Source organism: Grus americana, chromosome 19, assembly GCF_028858705.1.
Source record: "Grus americana isolate bGruAme1 chromosome 19, bGruAme1.mat, whole genome shotgun sequence".
NCBI lineage: Eukaryota > Metazoa > Chordata > Aves > Gruiformes > Gruidae > Grus > Grus americana.
This window is the reverse complement of record NC_072870.1, coordinates 11,988,127-12,015,833: the sequence shown is the minus strand read 5'-3', so window position 1 is coordinate 12,015,833 and position 27,707 is coordinate 11,988,127. Positions and strand designations below refer to the sequence as shown.

The 27,707-nt window shown below is 40.8% G+C and overlaps 2 protein-coding genes across 22 annotated transcripts in view; one reads left to right on the top strand and one right to left on the bottom strand.

Moving 5' to 3' along the window:
- NLK (nemo like kinase) overlaps positions 1-16,637 on the bottom strand; it is a 63,740-nt gene extending 47,103 nt beyond the window's left edge. For 3 of the 4 annotated variants that reach the window (XR_008579867.1, XM_054847444.1, XM_054847442.1), the window contains exon 1: positions 14,985-16,563. Coding sequence is in view for 3 of the 4 variants with exons in the window: in XM_054847444.1 (XP_054703419.1) it covers positions 14,985-15,442 (458 nt within the window). In the remaining variant the exon portion in view is untranslated. The other variant, XM_054847443.1, reaches the window with a different exon arrangement.
- Positions 16,638-17,134: 497 nt separating this feature from the next.
- The window catches only part of LYRM9 (LYR motif containing 9), a 42,157-nt gene continuing 31,584 nt past the window's right edge, over positions 17,135-27,707 (top strand). For 3 of the 18 annotated variants that reach the window (XM_054847241.1, XM_054847243.1, XM_054847234.1), the window contains exon 1: positions 17,362-17,561. Coding sequence is in view for 1 of the 18 variants with exons in the window: in XM_054847225.1 (XP_054703200.1) it covers positions 21,156-21,161 (6 nt within the window). In the remaining 17 variants the exon portion in view is untranslated. Of the gene's footprint in view, positions 17,241-17,361; positions 17,600-18,999; positions 19,111-20,288; positions 20,339-21,025; positions 21,162-23,750; positions 24,049-27,707 lie in introns of those variants that run through there. The other 15 variants (XM_054847242.1, XM_054847236.1, XM_054847227.1 and 12 more) reach the window with 9 other exon arrangements.

The window sequence follows — 27,707 nt, the reverse complement described above, 5'->3', positions numbered from 1 at the left end:
CCAGTCCCTCTCCAGCTGTCCTGGAGCCCCTTCAGGGACTGGAAGGTGCTTTGAGGTCTCTCTGGAGCCTTCTCTTCTCCAGGCTGAACAACCCCAACTCTCTCAGTCTGTCTCCATAGCAGAGGTGCTCCAGCCCTTGGATCATCTCCGTGGCCTCCTCTGGACTCTCTCCAACAGCTCCATGTCCTTCTTGTCCTGGGGACCCCCGAGCTGGACGCAGTACTGCAGGGGGGTCTCCCCAGAGCAGAGGGGCAGAATCACCTCCCTCGACCTGCTGGTCACGCTGCTGGACACGCAGCCCAGGACACGGTTAGCTTTCGGGGCTGCCAGCGCACATTGCTGGCTCATGTTGAGCTTCTCGTCCCCCAACACTCCCAAGTCCTCCTCAGGGCTGCTCTCCATCCATTCTCCCCCCAGCCTGTAGTTGTGCTTGGGATTGCCCTGACCCATGTGCAGGACCTTGCCCTTGGCCTTGCTGAACTTCATGAGGTTCACAGGGGCCCACCTCTCCAGCCTGTCAAGGTCCTTACTGAAAGGCCTTGTTCCCTGTTCCTCTCCAAGTGCTGATGCTGGCAAGATGGTACCCCTGCACACTGATGAAAAGCTTTATTTTTTTATATTAGTAAAAGTCTACAACACTTGTCAGCAGAACAAAAAACCCAACCAACCCTGTTAATCTCACGGTGCCAGTGCCCAAGTAAGCAGGCACATGAAGCAGGTGCCGGAGGAGACTGCATGCTCAAGAAGACAGCACAGCTTCAGTGATACTCAGCCTTTTTTTCCTCCCTTTTAAAACTTACCCACAATATGTAATCTTGGATAACTGTTTAAAATATTACAGGAACTTCAAGGAAAGTGTGTTTCCTCCTTCCCCCCCCAAAAAAAAACAACCAACCTGAATTGTTATAAACCAAACTAATTTACATCCCACACAGCAGCTGTTCTGGTTTCACAACTTTATCCAAAGAAACGCCGAAGTCAGATCTGCAGGGCTCTTGTCTAACCTATTGGTTTCAAAGCTGTATTTACTTTTAAATGATCTCCATGAACTGACCCCAAAATCCTAATATATGTTGCTCTATTCTGAGTCAGTCAAAAACCGTGTGACAACATAAATCACTACCATGGGTGTAATTCCAGTCTTGGGACATTCCAAAGTAAAGTACAGACTCTTGGAAGAAAATGTAGAATTTCCAAGGGGAATGAAATTAATGGCTCTAAAACACTTTAAATCCAAAGTTTAAGCAATAGTTGAGTATGAAATAGAAATGATTACAGAAGGATTCCCTTTACTGGGTCATATGATAGGTGACAAAATCTTCTTGGGAACAACTGTGGGAGTGATGATATATACATTTAATATTCAAATTACCAAACACCTGTCAGTTCTTAATGTTTTAGATGAGGCTTTAGATGAGTAAACAGTAGCATAAAAATGATAAGGTGACATGCCCAAGACAGAGATCAGAGAAAAAGCCACAAGTAGGTCAAGGCTGGTCCCAATTCTGTCAACATTCACCTACTTTTCTTCAACTGCTTCAGAAAACAATAAACAATCCAAACCTAAAGAACATAAATGCTTTTCTCCTTCAGCGGGGGTAAGAGGAAAGCTGCAATTCAGATTATGGGCTTGGGTAAGTATGTCAGTGCCCTGCCATCAAAAGACAGTGGAAGACCTTAATCCTGACTTTCCAAATGCAATCAATGAGCAAATATGCTCAGAAAAGCACTGTGATACCTTGAGCTATCTGTAATAACTTAAAAAACAAATAAAAGGTACTTTCTACTTCATAATTAAAAACTGCTTTTAGCTAAACTGTTAGATAGAATTCTTATTCACATGAATTAAGGTGACCTATGGTAAAATAGATTATTTTTTTTAGAATTTTTGCTTATCAGTATTACTTTATGACATTCTCTGTTAGAATAATTACGCATACAGACTGATAGCATGCAGGATCTGTGCTAGCTGTTCTTTAGCACTGACACAGAAGTATTCCATGGAACGTGTGCTGAGACTCTCCCCCTCCAGAAGCAGTCTGAATCTACATGGAGAAGATAAACATCTTGGTCTGCCAGATCATAAATGGCAACTTGCAATGGCTTTAAGATTTAAACCTGAAAAGAATTTCGTATTCTTTTGTTCCAGTTCATGATCTGAATATTCACTTGTGAAGCAGCCCTCAACAGCAGACTAACAGCTCAGGACACGGTCACATGAATGCTAGTTCAGGTACACCGGACGGGCTGCCACGACGTGGCTGTGAAACTGCATCCTTAACCAAACACAACTCCTGAATTAAAACTGAGTTTTTCAAGTCAGATATTTACTGTACCTGTCAGCAAGGATGAGGCATGTTATGTCATGGACAGTAACAGTGAATTCATTCAGCCAATTCAAAACAGTGACAGGAATAACGGATAAGGAAAAGCAGAATTTTCCCTATTTAATTTAACAGCAATTGTTACATGGGAGCTTCTCTCCCCAATAATTTGAACTTAGACATAAAAATAAGGTAGGTCCTTGTTACTACTCATTCTGTTTATTTCCCTTTAAGAGCTGGGTATTTTTCTTGATACAACCCTTGGTTGTTTTTGTGTTTGGGTTTGTGGTTTTTTCATTTACACCTGCTGAACTAGAAGAAAACATAAACCATTAATCTCCACTATCCTTTAACTGTACATCGTCTTAACAAGATCAGCATCCAGAATGATGACTTAGAGGACATGTGCCCATAACAAAACTATTGGCAGATCTTCATTTCCCAAGACATCACTTTCAGCCTGTGTCTATTTGTGCTTGTTCTGGACATGTCCTTGCAATTGAAATAGGAATCATGACTTGAAAAAATGCTAATTGAATGGAAGACTCCTCACTTGTGTTAAAAAACAAAACAAAACAACAAACAGCATCTTAATTTTTTTTGTATTGTTTTGACTGACTGTTTGGGTTTTTTAAAATGCACACTAAGAGTTAAGAGCTCATTTGCAGATGCACCTTTCTAAACTGTTAGCACAGCTCAAGCCAGATGCAAAAACTCTTCAAGTTAAGGCACACTTGGATGCTAAGTACTCTCTACAGTCTACGTTTGTAACCTTGTGCAGTATTGCCTTATGCATATTAATTTTATGAATACCATGTCTTTCCATGACCTATTTGATCCATGCCCATTCAGTCAGTCAGAACAATAACAAAAAGAATAATTTTGCTTCATCAACATACCCACAAGCTACAAATCAACATCAAGGAGGCCTGGTCTAGAGGATTTCAAAAGCACTTGGGGAGAACACAGGAGATTCAGAAAGAACTAAGAGATTCAGAAAATTCTCTTGTTCATTTTACCTAAGAACGCTAGCCTAGGAACTGATAAAATTAAGAAAGATGGATCGCAAGCAGTCTGAGAATAATTGATATATTCTCTTCATTCTTCCGGAAAGCTTAACTGCAAGATATTCTCCCTCCAAATCAGAGATCTGAAGTAAATGAGCCAACATGATTTTACAGAAACATCCAAAGAGAAGTTATATTGCTATATGAAAACGGCCTTTTTAACCATGCTTTTGTTCTGCTTACTATGGAATCTCTGGGTGGGGGAAAAAGCTCTTATTTAGGGCTTTCAAATAGTTTCGTATTGGTTGTCAAGGGCCTTTAAAAACGAAGCCAAAAAGGTCCCCTGTTAGAAGACAGAAAGACATACGCTTCTCTTCAGAAGTCGGTGCACTGTGAGCTTCTACTCCAGACAGAAGTGCCATACTTAAATGACAAGGGTCCAAACTGGACCATGACAGAACTTTTCCTGTATTTCCTGTAATAAACCTTAACCTATTCATTAGGAACCAAAACAGTTAAAAGAAAAATAAAATGGTTTTCAGTGAAACAGAGTCCACGGACCCAGACCACACGCTAGACTCTCTCCTCCCTAATCTACAACTAGACTGGCTTTCAAGTCCCATTTGCAGAGCTCAACAAGTGCTAGCACAGATCTTAGCAATTCCTTCACATGAAGAAGATTGCTCATTTCTGAAAATTGCTGCTACCTTTATGGAATAAGTTTTGCTATTCATTGACAAATATTCTTCAGTAGGTACAAGAATTTATATTAAATAAAATAATAAAATGCACACTTTCAAGGGAGAAGGGGAAGTCAGCAGCTTTTTGAAAAAACAAACAAACAAACAAAAAAAGCCTAATAATGTAGATCAAAGACAGAATAACTACTTGACCATCAGTTCAATACCATCCTCAGCTTTATTGCTCCCATTAAGCAAAGGCTCGATTCTGACACTACATTTAGCTTACAACATGAAGACAACTATAAGAGCACCGCCTGGTGGTACCAGAATAATGAAGAAAAATATTGCCATGAAACCAGGAATCGATTTAGGATTAAAATTTGGAATAGCATCATACCAAAATGACAAGGAAACTAAACCACCAGTTTCTCTGGTAAGCATTTTTTTTTGCACCTGTTAAAATGTATTTGCATATGAAAGAAAATGGGAGAAGAAAATCCTTCTCTAGAGTCCAAGGAGTCCTACATTTTCCAGTGTATTTTTACTTTTCCATAAAATTTCCTGCAAGAGTTCTTGAACAGAAAGCTCTGAATTTATTGTTTTCAAATTACACATGAATACCATCATACCATGTTCCAAGAAAATTAAAGAAATAACAGAAGATAATTTATCAAAGTACATATTCAACAAAACGATTCTGCTATGACCATTCTGGTGTTATATCCAACATCATAAACAGCATAAAAATTCCACTCACACACATATGCTTCCAAGCCTTTATAGAAAAATACCACATCAGGAATTTAAAGAATGATACTACTCGGACACACTGATTCTGCTACAGCCCTCAGGATTAAAGCTCAAATTCTTACTAAGCACTTTTAAACACTGCGCATGGCCACGTTCCAGAGTCAGCCATGGCCATGGAAGTTATTTAATATCAAGGCTGATACGAGCCTATCTTCAATTATCTATCACTCTCACATAACAAAATTAAAAAGACATTTCTTTAAATATTAAAATGAAGTCCAGATTTTGCTGGTGTTTTGGTGTATTGAATAGCCATGCGTTTTGGTAAAAGGCTGCATTCACCTGATGCAGTTTGTCTAGTCTCCTGGTCTCTCGTCTGTGAAGTTGTATGCGCTCGTGTACTCCAACATTGTACTTGTACCATGTCGTATGCACTCACACACTACACACCTGAGTTCAGTTGATCACCACTGTCGTTTTTTCCATGATTACTGAAACTCCCAGTAGACAACTTTCTGAAACCTAGAAAAACGTGCTGACAATTTGATGGATCAAGGCAATCAGTGTACTTTACATAATCAACTACTAAAAGTATCAGTATCTCAAACATTTTAATATATTATACTTGGCCAAGTTAGGGCATTTCTGACCATAGGCAAGATTTCCCTGAAAGACACTCAGTTCTGTGATCTACACGCTTGAATCACAGGTATTTGGGCACATTTTACATCCACAGGCCAGTCTGTAGCTCATTCATATATGACATACTAAGGAATGCCAAATGTTTCCATAGAGCAGATGACTTTGCTTTTTTCCAGGTTACTCCTACAATGCACTATGGATGGAGCTCTAGTGATTTCCAGAGAGAAGCAGTATTTATTTTCTACAATTTAGCCCTTGTATCCAAACACTAGTGCCTTCATTTAAACATGTTGCTGATAAGCTGCCCTTCATACAAAGTGCCACAGACAATACTGGAAAATAAGAAAAAGGGGGGGAAGTGATGAAAAGGACAGTCAGAACACAGTGGGGAGAAAAAAAAGAAAATATGTTACCTATGTTATTTTTTTAAACAGCATGGCTTACTTCTACATCATCATCATTAATTTTTATAACTTCTCTGTATTTAGATGGCAGATAATTGCTATGGTTTGTACCACCTTTAGCTACCACCCCATTCATGACCCATCCCATCCACTACCACTTGCATTCACTTTTTCATTGTTACTGCTTATTATGGTCAAATACTATTATCAATAAATAAATGCATTAACCACATAAACCTCTATCCTTTACATACATATTTGTACTGCTTGTCATAAGCCACTTTCATTTAAGCATCTACTACCTCACTCAGGGGTCTACTTTTACAAAATTGGATGTAATAGTTAGTTTGACTCACAATAAAGCAAAAGTTACAGCATCTACTACGTGATGTATTTTTAAATTATAACACTAGGGCTCTGCCCACACCAACTGCACTTAGCTGCTTGTAGAACAGCTGAGTACATCCGCATTAGACAACTTTGGGAGCTATAAAGCTTCTTCCTGTGTTTGAAAAGCAATCTGTACTATTCCAACCCAGACAAGGTAGCTGTCATCTTTAAGAAATGTCATCAGTGACAGATGCATGACACAGTTGTGGGCCCCGGCCAACGGGCTATTTCGCACGCAGCAGGGATTCTCCCATTTCCTCCATCCTGCGCGGCCAGTTAACCCATCCTCATCCCAAGTCTCTCCTCCTAGAAGCTCCCACTCTTCAGCTCCACAGGTTTATGCTCCCATCTACCTCCAGTATACATCATCACACGCTGCTCTTTCCGTATCTGATAGCATCGGAGGAGATCTATACAACTCCAAACTCAACAGTTTACACCAGGGCTAATGACTCTGTTTACCAGTGTCATCAACACTAAAGCTGCATTACCTAAACCCATTATTTATTACTTTAAGAATTTCCCAACTTTACATATAAGTTAGCATGGACTCAAACTGGCATAAATCCAAGCTACAGCCTGGAAAACTGAGACTGTACTTTGTTTACAGAAAGTAATTATATCATTGTAAATACCTCGTACTAAGCAACAGAGAACACAGTCATTGATCACAGTCATTAAATAATCTATTACAGAAGTTTAAAATGGACATCAGCTATTAAGTAAGTACCAGGCATACTACAAACTTGAATTTCAGAAACAAAATCCAAACATTTTCAGATAGATTAGTGTCGCAATAATATTTATAACTTAATCTTTAATCAAGTGCTTACTCTTAGATTCTAAAGGTTACAGAGGAAATTGCAGTAACTGAGCCAAGCTTCTTCTTATTGAATTCTTTGACCAGAAATAAATGGGTTTTCAGTAAACCCTAGAAGCTGTTCTGAGTACAGACCCTACCTTTTACACTACTTCTCATATTCCAGAAGGATTTTAAAATCTAAATTGCCCCTATATCATCTTATTCTCTGTTCCTAGGACTTTCATTTTTCAACAAATTCAACAAAGTAGCCAGTTCTACTCTCAGGAAATCTCCAGAGTTAGGAAACAAGCACAGAAATCAGACCAACAGAAATCTAAACACAGCAAAGATATAACCAACAAAGGCAGAAAAAAATTAATTTATTCTTTGTCTCAGTTGAAATTCTATTTGGACCAGTTAGAACAGTCCTATAGCATATTCTTGCTCCTAGCAAGTAATTAACATCGCTTCAGCATCCCTTACACCACGCACCATATGAGAATACAAGCGTTACCACGCAATTGTGAACACCGGCATGGTTATGGGGTGGCCACCACACAGTCCGCATGGACCACCTTGGTTAGACCAAGCAGAATACAGATGTGAACTGATTAAACATTGCAACCCAGCTGCACACTCCTCCCAACTAAATTATCCCCAGCTCATGCAGGAAGATGGTAGCATTGCCTGTGTGCCATTTCAACCTTTCAAAAATACAGAGGAGAAAATTTTTCACATTCTGTGTAAAAAGAGGACTCGACTGCTCCATTGCAACTTTTCATATTAAGAAATGAAAGGCACGCTGTGCTCAAGTAACCAAAACTTCCATATAAAAACCCCTGGGAGCTAGATCTCACTGGTACACCAAATCTAGTAGTAATGCTAATATTCTGTGTTTGCTTACAAACAACTCAGAGAAATAGGACTGCAAAAGCTAACCCTCAAATACAGAACAGATGGGTCTACTTACATACCGGAGCCTACAGAAATAGTTTAACCTAAAATACAATATTATTCCCCCAAACATCTCCCTCCATCATAAAACTCATTCATCTATGCTCAGTTTTGCAGACTAAGCCAGCTTCTCCATTCTCTTATTTTCTAACACTTAATTTACAGTTCTTTGCGGATTTTTTTTAATATGCTATTTTAAAAACCATTACCAATTATATTAATGAATTATTGTTCATTTTAATAAACTCAAAGTCAGTTTAAGTAAGCTCTACACAACTTTGAGCTATCTTTTCTCATAGGAAAAGCTGAACGTTATGTATTCCAGACTAGAAGGCAGAACTTTCCAGAGGATTAAAGATACATGAGACCCAGATACAACCATTACAAGTCATCAAAAAAACACTTCAAACATATCCCAAAGGCTTCCTTCTACTTTACCTGCCCAAAGCTATTTTCACTCTCAGTCCCATTGTTCCCCAGGAAATCAAGCAGCCTAGCGACATCAAGCAGCCTCACACAACACACACACTTGTTACTTGCCTTTATTTACTTCTCTGTTTGATCACATACAATTGGCACGACTGCTTACACCTTCGCCCATTTATAAACACTAAAGGCATTTGTGGGTTCAGATTAGTGAATTTGACAATGTAAATACTCTTTTTAAAAAAGCTGAAAGAGTACGTGGGGGGATGGAGAGGGGAAAAGAGCATCTGAAATACATCTTCTGAAAAATCACTATTAGATGGTAGATCCAGTCACAAGCTGTTCTGCTCTTACGTTTGTGGAATTGAGAAGAAAGAGAAAATACCGAATGCTACCACGATCCAACCGTACTATCAGCACGCAGTTGGATGTGATACAAACAACAGGAAGATTTGCAGGTGCTGCAAAGAGGGTGCATTTCAAGTGACCTGTGAAATGCTGACCTTGGCATAATTTACAGTCAACTAATTCATCCAAAATGGTCCTCGCCCAACTTTGAGGAAAAAATGTTATCCACATTCCTTCCTTCTTGCATCATCTTACAAGACAATAATGAACAATCTAGTATATTACTTAGATAGAATTTCACTTAATTCCCAATGTCTAATGTAAATGCAAGGAGTTATTATATCCATTTCATTTAATTCAGCACATTCAGGGACTAGTCATTTAGATGTTAACAGAATTTTTCTTTTCATGAAATTTAAAAAAAAAAACAACAAAAAACCCAACATACAAGCTTTGCAAAATTTCCCAGATTAAAAAAACAAATGTCATTGTTCTACTATATTTCTACTAAATTTCTTCACAAATGGAGTCAGAATCCAACTGAGATAAAGCTATCCTTTAAAAAATACCGACTTAGCTATTAAAGATAATCACCTGCAGATCCTTAAATTGTGATGGTAAGCGTGAAACACAATACACACTCTGCTCTGTAATGCGCCCATTGCCAGTATTGCCTCAGGCATCCTCGTGGTTTCCTCCAAGAAATAACTGGATGAAAACGACTTAGTCTCTTCCTTAGGAAATCACTGCCTATCTGCATCAGACACCCCAGACAAGAGAAAAACTCATTGAAGCAGGACACAAGAAGTGGAAAACCAAAAAAGGCAGTGTTGGAGGCAGTGCTCCTATGGGGAATGGTTCTGTCGGTACCCACAGCCCGTCCACGGCAGCCCACTAGTGGAAAAGAGACTCTACCCAGCTGAACAACAAAAGGCGACGGTATTTAAAAATGTCATCCAGAAGAAGTCAGGAAATTGCAATGATGTTTATATCACAGTTTCTAATGGAAAGCGTTTGCGTACTGGGACTATAAAGAACTCAACAGTGGTAATCTTTTCTAACTGGAAATTTCTGTTCACATCTTTCTGTTATAGTCTATGTAGACAAAGCAGATGCACATTTGAACGGAAAAGCTTCATATTTACCTAGATGAGTGAGGATCATCAGCAATGCTAAACACAACAGTCAGTACAGACAGCCAAGTGGTCCAAATATCCTGGAAGGATTTTTTTTTTCCAAACTACTTCTGACCATTTTATTTATTAATTTTAAACATTTTTGTTGCCCATTACTAAAAGCCAATTTCACTACACCAAAAATCAACTCATCATACTGTAGATGTTTTTCACTCTTAAAAAAAGCCCTGAGTTATATTCTTGATTAGTACTGTCGTGGCATCGTAGCCAGCTGTAGTACCAGTTCTTTAAAAGGCTCCTTGGATTTGCTTAGTTTGAAAGTTCTGTAGGGATCTTCTCTCCAGATAACCTCATTGGCGTGGATTACTCCTTCCAGAGCCTCTTTATCCAATTCTGGTGGATGTTCTGTTCCATCTACCAGACACATCACCTCCTGCTTACAGCTCTCCATTTATGCTGAGGCTCATTCACAATGAGAGCTCCAGGATAAACTTTAGAGTCTTTTTGCATTTTTTTGATCAATCACAAAAAAAGTCATTTCAGACTAATACAAAATGTCAGATGAAATAGTTTAAGGCAAAGCAAACAGTTGCCCATCTAAATATAAATTAACATAGGACACTTTCCTAATGTTCAAGTACTGTCTTCCACTAACAGGTGAGTTTTGAGGGACTGGAAAAAGATCAGGATACAAACCGCTTTAGCTTAGGGGAAAAAAAAAAAAACACAACCAAAAAAACTCACACTAAAAGTCTTAAAAGTTTTCATAATTCACTTTTTTCTAAAGTTTTCATGCTTACCAGACTATATTTTTGCATTATTATTTGCATTAACTATGCAAAACATCATCATGGTTCGCAGCAATATCAGACATCAGAAGGGGAACTTATCCTGCCGTTACTCATACTTTTTTGAAGCTGAAACATCTTTCTTTTTTCCTAATATACATTCTAGCAAATTTGTCCAAAGCAAATTATCTATACTGCATACTTGCTCAGCATGACACGTTCCTTTAAAGTAACAGGGGATTATCGGTTTATCCTAGAAACGTCTTTCCTGCTGCAGTGCTTAGTATCAGTATAGCGATAAAACCCTCTTAAAATAGTTCCAGGGTCCAGGCAACAAGCAATTGTATGCAATATTATTTCAATTTTTATTTAGCAATGACTTCAGTGATTTCAGGCCTTCGAAGGCCAGGAATGAACAGTAGATTTAGGCTAAATTATTTCTGCCTTTAAAAGGTATGGCAGCCTGTACATAATGTCCTACCTCAACATCAACAACCAAACTATTTGGAACATTATACTGCTGTTTGACTTCCTGAATAGAAAGTATTAGAAGCAAATACATTAAAAACCACGCTGCAAGTTAAAATTGTGTAAATCAGGACTTAAAAAACAAAGTAATATACTTCTTTCTATTGTCATTTGTAACAGCTTTCCCACAGAGATACCTTTTAACATAGTTGTGATGATAATAATAAAACAGATTGCTTGATTTCACCATCTTTGATGAATGACAATAACTTTTCAAAATTTGAGAGGCACATAAGACAAATACAATCCCCGCACACCTTACAGAGTGATAGTTTCTTATCCCATGGGGGTGGATATATCCCAACTGACAAGATATTTTCATAAAATTTCAGCAGCAGTGTTAACAGCTGGAACCAGCAGCCAAAGGAATTATTCCCCGTCTACCTCCACAGAAGTTGCAGTTCCTCTTCTCCGGTCTAGGAATCCTGCATGAAAACAGCACGAGCGCCTCTTGCAGAGGTATTAAGGCTTCACTCTTCACTCCCAAACCTATGAGACTTCATCAGATATTCTGATGAGGTTCATCAGATATTTTTTTTTAATTTTTTTTTTTTTTTATGAATCCCACCAGATGGCAGTAGCATGTCTCCCCAGCAAAACAGGGAGCACTTCTGCAAAGGACAGCTCCTTATTCTTAGAATACACACAAGACTTCCAAAAATCAGATATACAGTCTGAACCATGGGGCCCAAACAGAGTTTGTCACTGAAACTAAAATCCTGATTTTTTTTTCAACACTTGAAGAACATGTTAACAGTGAATATTTAAAGAGCAAATTGCTCTGTTTTCAGCAAATTAGGTACGCAACTTGTTTCGTGGCCATTTGCCAAACTAGAGCGTGGTTAAACGAATCTGCAGAACCTGGGGGAAGGTTCCTACGCATCCTTCCCTGCTTCAGCATGTCCCCCCCCCTTTCATCACAGTTCAGAAACACCAAGCTTGGGTACTGCATTAATATGCACATCTTTATGTTAAAGCACAATGAAAATGGATAATTTAATGCCAATTGTTTGAGAGATTCTTTCCTACTTTGCCAGCTTGGGTTAAGTTCACTTTAAAATCTACACGTAGTCAAAGGAGATAACGTGCCAACGATAGCTAATTTAAAACGTAATGGTGACTAGATGAGCAAGGTTACAGCTTGTGTACACAAATACTAGCGGCAGCAATACAAGCACGCATGAGTTAATAATGAAAATGCTGAAGCACGGTACTTTGGCTCTTCATGAGTGAAAAACTCCAGCAGCACATTAGCTACCCCAAAACATCATAAAGTACCAGGCAAATGAACTAATGACAAATGCTAATTCAAGTGCCAAGTCAAAATCTCTCTCTGTAAGCTAACGGGAAACTCAACACCACACACAACTGATTACTTATTTGACAACTAAACTTAACTGCAGGATAACGTGTATCTTTCTAGACAATGCAATGACACATCTGAGTAGCAAGATGAAAGACGACTTCTTCAAGCACTCAAACTGTCTGCAGAGTAACATCCATTTCCCTCAGAAGTACAGATAGGAACTTTTCGGCTATCTATCAGTGCCAGTACATGCTCTGAAAGAGATACAGATCTAAGCAACAGAATCCTTATTCAAAATTAGCTTAGGCCTGATGTTACTGAAAATTCTGTGTTACACTTGTACCAAAGTATAAATTTTTTATGTCTAAGTCAACTTAAGCTATAAATATCCAAATCCATGCTTATGTTCAGTTGCGTTATCTCTCATGGCTAAAATTAAATTACACAGGCATTCTTTCACATTTTGAATGAAATCTAAAATTCAGTTTAATTATTGCTTACAGACTCACATTCACTTGCAGAAGATAATATGCAATGCCAAGAGCCTAACAGTGATCACTAAATTCAAATATATGTGAGCAAAGAGGAACTGAATTTCAGCCAATTACACTCTCAGCCTGCGTAGCCTTACAGCTCTGCCAAAGGAGATCTGACCTCCAAGCTTCTGCTTTTATTTTATTTAACACCCTCTCTTTTTTTTTTTTTTTAAGCTGTTGTCATCTGGAAGTAAAAGCTGTAGTTACAACTTTGCAAGCACAGTCCCACTAGTGGCGATTCCTGCCTGTGTGGACGCAGTTGCGCGATCAGGGTCTCGGGATGGTCGGACACTTTTGGCACCGTTCTACCTGGTGTCAGCCAAGAGCAGACTCTTCTTCTTTCTACACTTTTTTTTTTTTCCCCTCAGTGTTCTTAATGATATTATATTTAAATATGCAAGCTTGACCTTTTATTCTACTGAATATTATGAAAGCAGATCTCTCTCTGCACCTTATTTTTTTTGCAAGTAAAACTGAGAAAACAAAGACCTAGGAAATATACACAGGTAAACAAAATGCTTGTAGAAACGATAACAAGGCCTGATCTTACATAACAATCTAAATTTAAGCAAGCCTGTAACAATTAAGTTAAAAAAACTCCACACTTTATCAAAAATATATGAACAGATGGAAATCATCTTTAGATAATTTTTTACAGCAGATTTCTTGTCAGTTTTCATTCTTTTTTATACCGTATCATAGCAAGAACAGCAGTGCTAACTGTACAACAGCACCCCTCCGACTCCGAAAACTTAGCATTTAAATTAACTCCCTAGGCCTTCTGAATTAAGGGACACAAGATCAGCTATTAGCGTTAACCTACGTCTAGTTTGTGCAGCTTGTTCAGCCGTCTTAGAAAACACGATTTTATTAAACACACCGGTTTGGTTATGAGTGACCAACTTTAAGGGCTGGGACGAAGGAATAGAGCGTTTTGCTCTTCTTAGGCCAGTCCTGCAAAGCGCTTTGCCACCACGCGCAGGCACAGACTGCAACCCCATCACACAATACTCCTCTCTCAGTAAAAGTAAAGTACGGGCAGTACCTAAAGCAAAACTCCTGAAGCACCACAGCAAGTCTTGTCAGCTGAACGCTGCGGAAAGTTGCGTAGGGACGCGACACAGTTACACACTTCAAACTTTGTATTTGTGATACAGGAAGTGTGCTGCAACGCACTTGCTTTCAAAAACACCACCAAGGCACCTTTCATGTTTCTAATGAACGTTTCAGAATACGGTTAACTGACAACTGGTTATTAAAAAAAAAAAAAATCATGCCAGTTTTGCTTCAGTGATCCTGAAGAGCAATAATTACACACATTATATTAAGGCGGTCACAAAATATATTAGAAGAGATTATGCTCCGCTGACAAAGTCCTCTGGAATAGTGGCTGGGAGAATAAAAGGACTGTAGGCAGTACTACAGTAAGGCAGAAAATCCCATTTACGTTTATGAGAGGAGAGCAAAGTTCAGATACTCTGTTTCGGGTAGCATACAGCATACTAGTGCAGGTCAAACAGTCTCCTAGACAAAGATCTTGGCAGGTGACTGCAAAAGGAAGACATTTTCATACGCTTTGAATTTCTAACTCTTAGGTCAGGTCAAAACATATATGCTAACGCTCATTTGTTAACCTGAAACTTTAGGAAGCAGAGCTTAGCTACACAACACGCATATTCTAATAAAATGCAGAAGAAGGTATATAAACATGTTGCATTTGTCTCAAAAGAGACTGATGGTGTGGCCTGTTAGTCAGAGGTTGCTCTTCACCACTCTAAACCTCATTCTGCCAACAAAAACAAGTGAAGCCAACTTTCTAACAACAGAGAAGAACCAGCAAAAAAAATTTGTAGTAAGCAGCTTGCTTGTATTCGGGATTCAAATGACAAAACCAAGAATGAATTATGATCTGGTAAAAAATGAAAAGGAAAAATCGGTTTAGGTTTTTTTCTTTACTCACCAGACAACACCAAAGGCTCCATATCCAATAGGTCTGTCCGGCTCAATATCCAGTTGCTGTTGTGGATGTTGTGAGTGCTGATGATGGTGCGCTTTAACTGCAGCAGCTGCTGCAGCTTGTACCTGAGCTGGGGCTGCTGCAGCTGGTCCAGGGGCCTGACCCGGTGCCGGTGATGGGAAATATGGCTGCTGCTGCCCTGGGTTTAACATTGCCGCGGCCGCGGCCGCAGCTGCCGCGGCCGCAGCTGCCGAAGAGGCATGCTGCTGTACGGGATGTACCGCGGCTGCAGAGCCTGGATGCAAGTGATGTTGAGGGTGGTGGTGGTGATGGAGGTGAGGAGGAGGGAGGTGAGGAAGGTGGTGGTGATGGTGGTGGTGGTGACCTGCTGCTGCCGCAGACGTACCGCCATTGTAAGCCGCCATCATTTTTGCGTTGGCTGTTGTGCCACAAAGAGACATTCAAAAAAATGCCCTTTGATTGGATAACAACTGGGTCAAGCTGTCATTTGGCCATAAAAATGAAATCTGCTACACTTTAAAAGAAGTTGGGTTTCATCATACACGGCCCACCTTGAAAAACATTGAGCTCAACTGGCCTTATCTCTTGGTGAAGCCAAACAATTTGGAGAATCTCTTCATGTGTGCGTGAGCCAGAGTGCATGAACCCTCTTCCCCCAAGAGTCCAGCTGTGGTCGGCTACTGAAACTCCATCCTTGGGCAACTGGGTTGGGTGTTGCTTGGGGTTTTTTTCTTCACTTTTTTTTTTTTTTAAATAAAAATAGAAATACAGCGATCAATCCCCCTTCCCTCCAGAAGGAGGATTTGGAGTCTCTCCCCTGGAATACCCTGAGAGGACTGACAGGTCTACCCCTTCCATTCCCACATCCTCTCCATTTATCTCCTCGAAAGCTCCCTGAGCGCCCAGGCACCTCCTACATAGCTCCCTCCTTTCCGACACCTGCTCCCTCAAATATAGCAAAAAAAACTTGGGAGTTTGCAACTTTTCCTTGAAGGCCTGAAACACACACGAGCACCCAGGAAAAGTGAAGAGGGACGGAAGGAGTGAGGAGACGAGGGCGAAGATAAGGAGGGGGAGGGCGAAGGGGACGAAAAAAAAGATAAAAATAGATGGAGGAAGAGAAAGGGACGGGGCAGAAAAGAAAACAACGGAGGAACGAGGGAGAGAAGGGGCGAGGGGAAAAAAAATGGGAGCGGGGAAAGTGACAAATGAATGACAGGGAAGAGCGCGGGGCCGGGGATAAAGAGGGGCGAGGGGGAGGATGCGATGGGGGCGGCGAGGGACGGCGGCGGCGCCCCGGCCCCCGCCTGCGGCGACGGCGCCCTGACAGCCTGACCCAGCGCCGGCGGCGGGCAGCGCCTCTGCGGGGGGGGCGCCGGCGGCTGCGGCCCCCCCTCCGGCGGGGCGGGGAAGGACCGGGGCCGGGTGGGGGGAGGGGGTCTCCGCTGCGTGCGTGCGGCAGGCAGAGGTGGGGGCCGGCGGGCTCTCAGGCCCCCGCCGGGCAGCGCCGCTCCGCCCCCCGGCCGCCGCCGCCGCCTCGGCCGCCCGACCCGCCGCCGCCGCCGCCACTCACCTCCTCACGGAGCCCCAGCGCGGAGCGCACAGCGGGCACGCGCACCCGGCCTGCCCTCCCCCCGCCGGCCCCCCCCCCCCCCCATGCGGGGCGCGCGCCCGACACCCGCCCGCAGCCAATCGGACCCGGCCCACCAGGCTCCGCGAGAGCCGCCCCCACCCAATCACCGAGCGGGACCCAGCTCGGCCGGCCCATAGGACTCGGCCGCTGCAGAGACTCCCTGACTCAGTCCCGCCCCCTTGACCCCCGCCGCCCAATCACCGCGCGCCTCCGCGCCCAGAGCTAGCGAGACCCCGCGAGATTCCCTCACCTCACACAACCCTCACCTCGGGTGGCCCCGCCTTCTTCACCTTTCCTGCCAATCACATGGCGCCGCTCCAGCCTTCTGGCCAATTGACTCTCCTCCTAAGCCGACTCCCGCCCCCAAGGCCTGCTTTTTGCCCAATCGCAGCGCCCTATCCGATCCAATTAGCCAATGAGGAGAAACGAAAGCCCGAAAAGGGGTTACTGGGCCAATAGTACTCGGAGGCGAGGCGGCGGCGTGATTGACAGCTCTCCTCACGAGTGATTAGCGCCGATGGGCGTTAAAAGAGCCCTTGTCCCTCTAATGGCGGTGCGAGGCGCCGGGTGACGGGCGAGGAAGTGGCTGGTGTGCCCGTCTGCAGGTGGGCGGCTGGCCAATGGGAGGCGGGGAGCGGGCTGATGAGCGGCGGGAGGGGCCAATGGCGCTCCCGGGGCGGGGTGAGATAAGGACGCGGCGGGGCGCGGAGGTCACTGTGGGCGCTGAGGGGTGGCGGCGGGGAGCGGAGCGGGAACTCGGCCGCGGGGAGCGGGGCGCAGCGCGGCCGGGGCGGGTCCCTGTGCCCTGCCCGCTGGTGTGGTTCTCCGGGGCCCTCAGACCTGCCGCCCCTGGGGCGGCGGTGGGGCCCTCAGGGCTCAGCCCGCTCTCCGGGCCGGGCAAGAGAAGAGGAGCTCGGTTTCCTGAGGTAGATGTTTTTGCCTCAGCCGCGCTCTCCAGAGGAAGGTGATTACTAAAGCTGCCTTTCACGAAAGAAGCTTGTCTAACCCGGCTAAGGAAAGGCGAATGTACTTTAAAGGCAGGGGCTGGCCTTGAAATGTGTGGAGCTTCTTCTGTTTTTTTCTTTTTCTGCAGGGGGATGATGTCTTTTGGGTTTTTTGGTATGGGTTTTTTTTCCTTCGATGTGAAGACCAGAAGGTAAAGCTTGAAGGCTCTACCTTCAAGGTTTGAAGCAAATGAGATGGGGCACTGAGGGCCGGGGCCTGTCTGGAGGCTCCAGAAGCAGATGGGAGGCACAGTGTCACACCACGGCATGGGCTTCCCGCCTCCCTTGGCTCATCGGGAAAAAAACAAAAAAAGAGATTTTTAGATCTTTTTGGTAGATGGTTAGTAGCAGATACTGTAGCTGGTTCTCTGTTTTTCTGAGGCTTGCTGCAGCATGCACCTTAACACACTCGAAGTTGTTTCCAATGTAAAGTACATGTTAACCTAGGACCAAAATTTTTTTTGTGGTTTGTTGTTTTAGTTCACTTATGCCATTCATCTGCATGCCTGGGGAATGCAGTGTGGTTCTTTAAAGCATAAGTGTTGCCTAAAACATAGAGACTAATAAAAAATAGACAGTTTTGACACTTTCCATTTTCTTGTGTGAATATTAATCATATCTGATTAATAGTTTTACTTCACAAAAACTCCTAGTTATTGGAGCCTTACTCATGATGGTAATAGGGTTAAATTAACTCTGAGAGTGATAAAGAGATTCCTTTATATGATTAAATTGTGTGAGCAGTTCCAAAGGAAGTAAATGACTGATGGTGAGTTTGTCCGTGCCCCCATTTGGGGTGAGCTGACAGTCTCCTTTTCTGCATCTGGTTCCTGTCAGAACAGGGGAAAAAAGGATAGCAGAACTGTGATAGTACAACTGCATTGCTGAAGTCTTACCAACAAACCCCTGTTGGCACAGTATCAAGTACTGTGATCTCTTTTCTGTATGTCTCTTAAAAACTGAACAGCATCATTGGACTTCTGTACAGCATGGGGGAAAGGAGACTATAAATGTGAAAGCCTGCTGCAATTCCTAATTGCATTTTGAGTGCAAAATCGTCTTAATAATGGGTTTTGGATACTTTTTGTCTTAATTCCTGCAAGACTTTTCTTCTTTACATTCTCAAAAGAGCAGACAAGTTTCTTTGTTATAACTGTGTCTGTTGCATTTTGAAATGTTGTTAGCTAATATTCCAGTCTGGAATTATAGCAGAATTTTGCTATCATGTCACAGTTTTAAAAACAGACTTTTACTTTTTTATTAAAAAAAAAAAGCAAGAGTAGATTTGGTTTACAGCCATTTTATAATATTCCATGTTCAAAGAAGAGTCAGAATACTTATTTAGAACTTGTATTTCTAGCTGTCTGTTTGAAGCTTTTATTGAAGTTGATAACAAACCGCTGATGTGAATACAAATAAGGCGTGCACCAAGGATTCTTTTGGTCTCTGCTTCCCCTCAAGCTCTGTCAAGGTATGGTGTGGTGTGTGGGACAATGGAAGGAAGTGGATACAGAGTAGGTTGGGTGGGCCTGGGCATGGGGAAGTACTCTGAAGGTTGGAAGGCTTTTAAAACTCTCCCACACATTTTCATTATGGACTTTTTTCTTTCTCTGTTACTGCAACATCTTTCCCAGTAGTAAAATGGAGCAATTGCCTAGTAATTGTTGTATGGAAACTTGGGTTCTAAGTGTATTTGCAGATTAATGTCTCAGTGCCGTTATTCAAATCCAAATATAGAGCGTCATCTCGATTTTTTCGGTTAGGCACATTACTGAGTTAATGGGATCGCATGTCTTTTAAACAATCGATTTTCAGTGGAGTTTAATTTTTACTGGTAGAGTTGCTGAAAATCAGTCATCTTCAGCTGCATGTTGGGAAGAAAGAAATTTTTCTTGTTCTTACCACTAGACTGTAGTTGAATTTATGGTTGTAAACAGTGTCCAGAGTTATGGAAAAAGTCAACTTTTTTCTAGCAAAACCTGAAAGTCTAGTAATGACTGCTTATTGAGAAGCGTTTGTAGAACTGTGCAGTTTTGGTGACTAATTTAGGAGCCTTATCTCTGTAGGGTCCTTAGCATTAAAGGGTTGTGTTGGGTATACTGCATTGCTGTCTGGAGGAGTCTACTTCAGGTGTGTCTGGACATCACCCTAATGTTTCTTCCCCACTGACCATATGGAGCCTTTAGAGAGAAGCTTCTGAACAGCAATGTTTAAGCAGAATGTTTTTACTCATTTTCGCAGTGGACAGGGAGTAATTCAGGCCTAGATTTCTGGTAGTATAGTATAAAGCTTTGTGTAGCTATGTCCCCTGGAGCAGCTTGTGTCCCTGAGAACCTGTTCTTTCAAGTATTGTGCTCATGAAAAGATAGAATTGGATCCACTTCTCGTTATTGTTTAAAGCATCTATTTACACTTCCTCATGAGCAAACCAATTGCCAATTAACCTGAGGGACATAGCAACTGAAGTTCATGCTGTTTCTTTGTCCTTATTACTTTAAGGAAGGAGCACTGCAAGTATCACACGATGTGCTACAATATCATGGAAGTTGCCTTTATTTTTATGAAAAACAGACTCGGTTAAAAAGTTATATCACAGGTAAACTTTTTCAAAAGTTTTTTATTGCTTACTGATGTCCCTTTTCTTTATAGTTATCATCAAACACCACCAATCTCAAGTTTTTGGATAGAGGTTATTCTTAGTAAGTATCAAAGAAAAAAGTAACGGGTTCTGTCAGCTCAGCCAGCCTTCAGTCTGACTGCTTGTTTATGTATTGCCACAAGTGATCTGGGGCAACTCCTCGGTCCACTATTTGGTGAGCAGGGTTAGTTGCCTGAACCAGAACAGTATATCCAGCATAAAGAGTTTCTCCCCACACACCTTTGTCTAAACTTAGTGACTTCCTATTGATTTGTCATACAACCTTTTCCTATTAGCTTTAACAAATCAAATCCACAGTGACTTCATTTTTGGCTGTGCATGAGTAAATAAGTGTATTGTCTTAGAAATACTCTAGAAGTGTCATTAGACACTGTCATGTAGATGAATTTTCAGCAGTGAGAGCAAAAGTGAACTGGATTGCAGTCCTGGCATTGTCACCAGTTTTCCTGACAGCTCTTGACTGGACTACAAGCCATACTTTCCAACTTCATGTCTGTGAAGTGTATGTAAAATCTGAGACCCGCTTTATTTTAGTTTGACTAAATGCTACAACTGTACTATCCATCTTTTATTTGTCCTTTGAAGTTGAACCAGCTCTTTTCAATGAGGTGAGAGACTGGTGACATGGCAGCTGAAAGGGTATGCTTATCTTATGCATCCATATGGAGTTATGTCAGATGCCAGTGTTGAATGACCCACCCTAACAAGTATATCTTCCTTCCACACTGGGTTTATAAACACTTTTAATTGGTGTCCCTGGCCTCTGTCGTGCTGTGAAGCCTAAGACCGTCAGTTCATCTGTTTTTTAGGCGCTTCATGCTGTGAACATTAAGGGGCACAAGATCCAGTTGATTCATATGGAGGTATGTTTAAGGGAAAAACCTTTTAAAAGAATATTAAGGAAACATGAAACTTGCAGACAAAGTGCTCAACTTCTAATAGACCTTTGTTACCTCAGTACAGATCTGTTAGTTGAAAGTGTTATCTATTATATGAATCATTCCTGCTTAGAACAGGGCTGCAGAATGAATTAATCGTGTACTATTGTAAGTCAGTGCTTCCTTGCATTTTAATGCTTCTGTATAAGAAGCATAAGGCTGCTGTGGGGGAGCTCATTACAGAGCTGGCTCATAACTTTGAGCAAGAGTGTTTTGTGAGTAGCTCAATGAGCTAGAGCTGCTTGATGAGTGAGTTGGCAAAATGTAACCATAGTAATTTAAACTGGGCAGGTAGAGACACCACTCTAGATCCTGCCAAAGCTCAGTTTGATTGCAAGTAATTTGTCATCCCCAGTGATGCATGGAGATATGCGATTGGTGACTAGTGCTGATGAAATGTGACAGATCAATTCTAATCTCTTACTGGTGAAGACAGTTATTCATGGGGACATGCATCTGTCTCTTACGATTTTATTCACAGTAAGAGTGTTGTAAAGCAGTAGCAAGTCTGCTGTTTGAGTACCAAACGTGGAATGCTAGATTTGTCAGGTGCTCTTAGCTAAACTCATTTAAAAACTACATATAAAAGTAAATAATGTGCATTAGAAACACAAGACACAGACTTGTTCCTTTCTTAAAATCTACTGTATCAAGTTTAGTCTTTTCTGACTCTTGAGAGATTTATTTTCCCCTTGGATTTGCCACTTGCTTTGCAGAGGTATAATCTTTTTGACAGCACTCTGCATAAGGGCAAGGGATGGAAGACAATTTGTAATCAGCCAGTTCTGTTTCTTTGATGCTCCTCAGCAGTATTTTAACCTTAATTCTCCACAAAAGATTGTATCATACTGCACAGTATAAAATGTTATGGTCCAGTTTCAGACATAGGCTTTGTGTTTTTTTCCTTGTACCACAGGAACTAGCTGTGAAAACAGGGCTCTGAATATTAGAATAAGTCTTTTGATTTCATGGCTGAGTATTGTGCATAAATGTCCTTCAGCACTTATGCATGTAGGTTTTTTGTGACCCTTTAATGCAGAAAAAGTAACATTAAGTGGAACAAAACATAATAAAATGCTTGCACAGATTTGTCTCTGATCTACAAAAGGGGTACTCCAAGCTGCACTATTGATAATTTATCATGTGGGTGTTTGACAAGCCCACACATACCTTGATATACAACTCTGCAGATACATTCCTCAGTATTCTGTGACACACTGGTAATATTTTATTCATAAATCCTAATGCTGAAGCCCTTAAGGTGTCATAAACACAGTGCTAATGCCTTTTGAATTTGAAGGGGTTTGGTTAGTCTGATAAATATCATGATCTAAATAAACTGTGGTCCTAACATACTTTGTATGTATTAATGTTTATTCTGTTGTATCTGTAAGATTAAAATTCCTGTTGGTGTGTATTAGTCCTTTTCTCTGCAAAGAATAATTTTCTAGAGTTTTCATTTTTTAATCTTTTTTCTATAAAACTGGAAAAGAATAAACTAATCTATTAACAAAATCCAGTGACGAGCAAAGGGAAAGAATATTTTGTTTTAACTTTGATTATGTATAAAGGTTTGCATCTTAAAGTTCGCAAGGATGGCAATATGCCCTCATCTAAGAGGAGGGCAAGGTTCTGCTCATCTTGTTGAATGAGGGACTGTCCTGCTCTGGACAATGTATTAATAAGAAGATGGGGGGGGAGGGTGTCAGGTACTCAAACAAGTGGATGACCTAGCTTGTAAGTCTAGCAAAAAGGCATGTTGACCAAGTTGAGCCTCATCTTTGCCTTAAAGCAGCAGTGTGGGAACATGGCTTGTTTGAAAAATGATTAAAAAGTACTTCAACAGAGCTGCACTGATATGACAGAGAGGGAGTAGGGGACAAATGGTGTAAATGGCAGATGGTGTCAGCTAAGATAGTGCATCTTGCTGATGTTGGAGATCGGACTCTACAGGCACTTATGTTGCTTCACTGGCCTGTCAGCCCTGTTTGTGGCTCGTGCAGTGTAGTTTTTGTGGTGGTTGGGTTGCAGTTGACAGCTTTGCCCCAAGTTTATTCAGTATACTGTATATACAAATATGAAAGTCATGATTAGCACTGGGGCTTGAATTCATCCCAAAGACTATCACCTCCAAAACACTGAACTCTGTACCCTGTAGTGCTTCCTAGCCAAAAGTGTTTTCTTTTGAATTTTCTGAAATAGTTGCTGAATTCTTTGCTCACTGCAGAGCTTAAGCATGAGCTTGGCTTTCACTGGGAATGCTCAGGTGCTTAAACTTGGTTTATAATAATTTGCCATTTAAAGACTTCAGCCTGAATGTTTGGCTCCTTCTGTGTCATTTTCCTTCTTGCTGCTAAACACCAGTTGCAGGAGGTAGAGGGGAGGTCTTTATCCCCTGCAGCTTTTTGGAGAAAGTGACAGTTCTGCAGTTCTCTCTGTTCTACATTTCTTTGCACCAGAAATGACCCTGCTGCTCTTTGTCACCAGTGTTTCCTTTTATCCCTCTCCTGGCAGCTGCTCTTGCTCCATTTTGATGTTGGAACAGCAAATGAACTCCCTCTGAAGCAAATGTCATGCCAGTAAAGATGTTGAAGCAGCAAGAAAATCATCTCTGTCTCTGAAGACTGAATTGGAGACCTTTGTGAATGAGATGTTCTTAAAATAGCTCCACAGCGTGTTATCTTCCCTAGAAGGTGGAGAATTGAAAACACCATTGCAAACCACTTGGTTTTGTGTGAGCAGGATCCCTAAATAACATTTTTTGGAGTGGGAAGAGAAGCAGGTTACTTCCTTTTCCTCCAAATTAAAATAGGTATAGTAATACCTGAGCACTCTGTTTCTGCCGTATCTTTTAATCAGTGATGGGGGAGAGAGGAAGGAGGCTAAAACACCAGTACTTATGATATGTTGAATTTTCTGGATTGTAGATTTAGTCAGAATAGAAAATACTGTTGATGTGGTGATACTTTTGGAAACGCCATCTTTCAGAGACCTGACTTCCTGCACTGGCTGTCCCACAGTTAGCTTTTCGTTCTGTCATTGATGCCAGTGACAATAAATTGAACAAAGCAATTAAGTTGATCTGAATTGATTGTATGCTTCTCTGATTGTATGCCTCTGCTAAGAGTTTGTTTTCAACATCATGGCTAATGGCTGTTATTTCTTGTCCTGCATTCAATTACACTGAAACAAAGTGCTTGCAACAATTTGCTATGTCAAATTAGTTGTACTTTGACCCAATATTCTATAGGTATGATTCAGTGAAGTCCTGGATAGGAGATTAAACCCTCAGGTTGTTAAATTCTTCCAGGTGATGATGTATCTGTAAATACCAGTTAGTTTTGTTTGCTCTAGCTTTATAACGATAGCACAAAGTCCAGCCTGATTCTGATTCTTGCCCCTGGCTTTATTTCCAGTTTGGATAACTTCTTAGTGCTTTTTTTATGTAATGACTAATTTTGTCTAGCATAATAGCTCATAAATCCTTCACCATGTCAGAGTTCCTTGAGTCTTGTAATAGACCATAGGCATTCAGTATCAAAAAAAGAACAATGTGTTATGGAAACACTTAAACAGTAACTTTTAAATTGTGGCCTTTGCAGCAGCACACCTATCCATTACAGCAGGACAACTTTGAGAATGGAACTTAAACAGTTTTTTCTCTGAGGTACAGAGTAGTGATTATTCCCTGTGGTCTTACCAATATTACTATATTTCTTTGCTGTACACAAATAGTTCAGATAGGAATATATACAGGACCAAAACATCTGGAAACTAATGAGAAACAACAAACTTGCAGTCTGGTTCATGAGAACATTTCACTCTAGCATTGTCTTCAGAGTGTGAACCTGGTGAACTGGGATAATGTAATGCTGAATAAACTTAAGTTTACATAGAAGATTCGTTATAATTAGTACAACTTGAAGCCTGTGCTTTTAGGCCATCATTTCATATTGACTCCAGAATTATGTCCATATATCTGATAGTAGACTTTTGTAATGTTTATTTGAAATGGACTGTGTGAAGCCAAATCCTCACTTAGTTCATATAAGTTGGCACGGCTTCTTTCAAACTCCCCTCCACGTGATTCTTTGTTTTGGGTCTTTTTTTAGAAGCAAGGTTCTTTAGCTGTGATGGAAATAGTTTAAAGATCAGCATTTTGTGGAGCACAGTGTATGGAGCTGTTTGATGCTTTGTTTTCCATGTGCTTTATTTAACTTCTGTCAGGTTGTTCAGTGGGTGTTTGTACTAATGTTACCTGTTTGAGCCTGTTGTGTTTGTGCCAGAGCCAGTGAACCACCTGCTCAAATTGTTAACTTACCTTGGGTTATTTTTACTATAGGTTTACATACATTTTGATGCTTGGAGGTCATATCTGTTGCAGGAAAGCATTTCATATGTAGAGATTAAGTCACATTAAACACAGTATTAGTGTTACTAAAGGATCTGTTGAGTGGAATTTCAGATTACATTTATTGTTGATTACTTGAGACTAGTTGAGCCAAAAACTCTTTACCTTTACTGTGGTTTGTTCCACAAACCTTGTATTGTTATAACAGAAGCCAATTTCTCCAGGCAAAAAACACTGCATGATTTTAATCTGTGTGTGACAGTACATCTATGTATTTTCCAAGAGTTGCATCACCATTTGCTGCTTGTTCAAACATGTCACATGTTTAGTAACCCTGTTCTTTTGTGACCCACTGTTTCTGGAGTAGAAACTAGCTAAAAATAATACCAAGCCAGAAGCAGAGTGGAGTTGCTCTAAATTAGCCTAGCTCAGGATCTGGGCAACCATGGTCTCTATGGATAGTAGATATTCTCAGCTAGTGTAATGTAAAATACTTTGTGTAGGCAAACCCCTCAAGGAAACTGATTAATGTGTGATAATAAAACCTATGTGGTTCCTTCTCTATGCAGTCTGTTACAGTTCAGATATGCTCTTTGGACTGCTGTTGCTGCTAGGTGCTTTAGACTCACTTATTTTCTGCATCATACCTCTAATATTAGTGGATTGTTTAATTTGCACAGCGTGACCATGGGCACAATTTGTTTATGATGTTCTTAAATATGGTGAGTAATGTCAGGCATAGAGGTAAAGATCAGGAGGTTTATCAGTCAGGACAAATCTCAAATGGTAATCACATAATTTACACCTCTTATGTTGGGTAAGCACACTTGCTTAATTCAGTATTGAGTTCACATGTCATGCCATTCAGTTGCTGTCTTGATTCAAACCTACTAGCTAAGAAAGGAAATAACCTTCATTTACATGTAACCTGGGAATTACTGGTTTAGGTGACGGGAAGGTCTGTTTCTTTGGTTAGACAACAATCATTATGTTGTACACAGAGAATGTTGTTAGTTTAAGAGCTCTTGCTCATATTTTTCCATCTGAATGATTGGCTAGCTTTGGGTGTTTGATTTCTTGATAGCCTCAGGAGAGCCTCTGTCAGTGTTCAGTCATAGCAGCAGAATGTAGTAGCAGGTATATCATGAGCTATTTTGGCTATGACATCTGTTCTTTTCTCTCAATATATTGCAGTGCTCTCTTTCTGAGGTCCAAGAAACTTGTTTTACACAAATCATGCAGATGAAGCACTCCTCTGTGTGTGGTACGCTTTGAGAACTGAGTAGTTACACTTTTGCTTCACATAATCCTTTATTTGAAATCGGATGTTTTTGAAGAAAATAAATCTTGTGTTATGTGCACTTGGGAGCAAAAAATGCATACCTTGCATGTAAAACACATATTAACTGCTGTTTTGTCTATCAAAAAATGATTGTAATGAATGGAGTACTTGTCTTGCTTATGGAATCGAGTAATTTGTATAGGAGCAGGCAGTAAAATTAATCAGGAAAAGACTGATACAACACTTTGCCAGGAACATGAAGAGAATCTTCTACAGGTTTGTGAATATATGAATACTTTTATATTTCTTGGACTCGGTGGAAGGAGAACTGATAAGTAAAAGTACTATATGCAAAAATGAAATCACTAATTGAAGAACATGGACTTTTGTAGCAAACAGTTTTATAATTATATTCATATATAAAGTGTAACTAGGAGAAATATTAAAAATTTGACATGTTCAATTTTTCACCTTTGGTGTGAAGGTGGAAATAATTAGCATTACTCATAGAAACACAAAGTTTTCTAAGTTCTCGCAGTTGTTTTGAGACCACTGATGTTTTTCCTAATCCTGCTTTTTGACATGATAATATCACTTTAAGGGCTTTTTTTTTTTTACCAGATCAATTCCTTTCCTACTAGAACTAAAGCTTTTCAGCTGTCAATCCAATTTATCCTTCTGGACTAAATTTCTCATATCAAGATAACCAGCAGCAATACTTGCCTCAGGAGACTTGTATCAATTAGTTACACATCACTAATTTCCGTGCTATTGGTGGACCAGTCAGTTGTAAGAAAGCTGTTTTGTAAACAGTTATGGTTGTTGGGGGTTTGTCTTT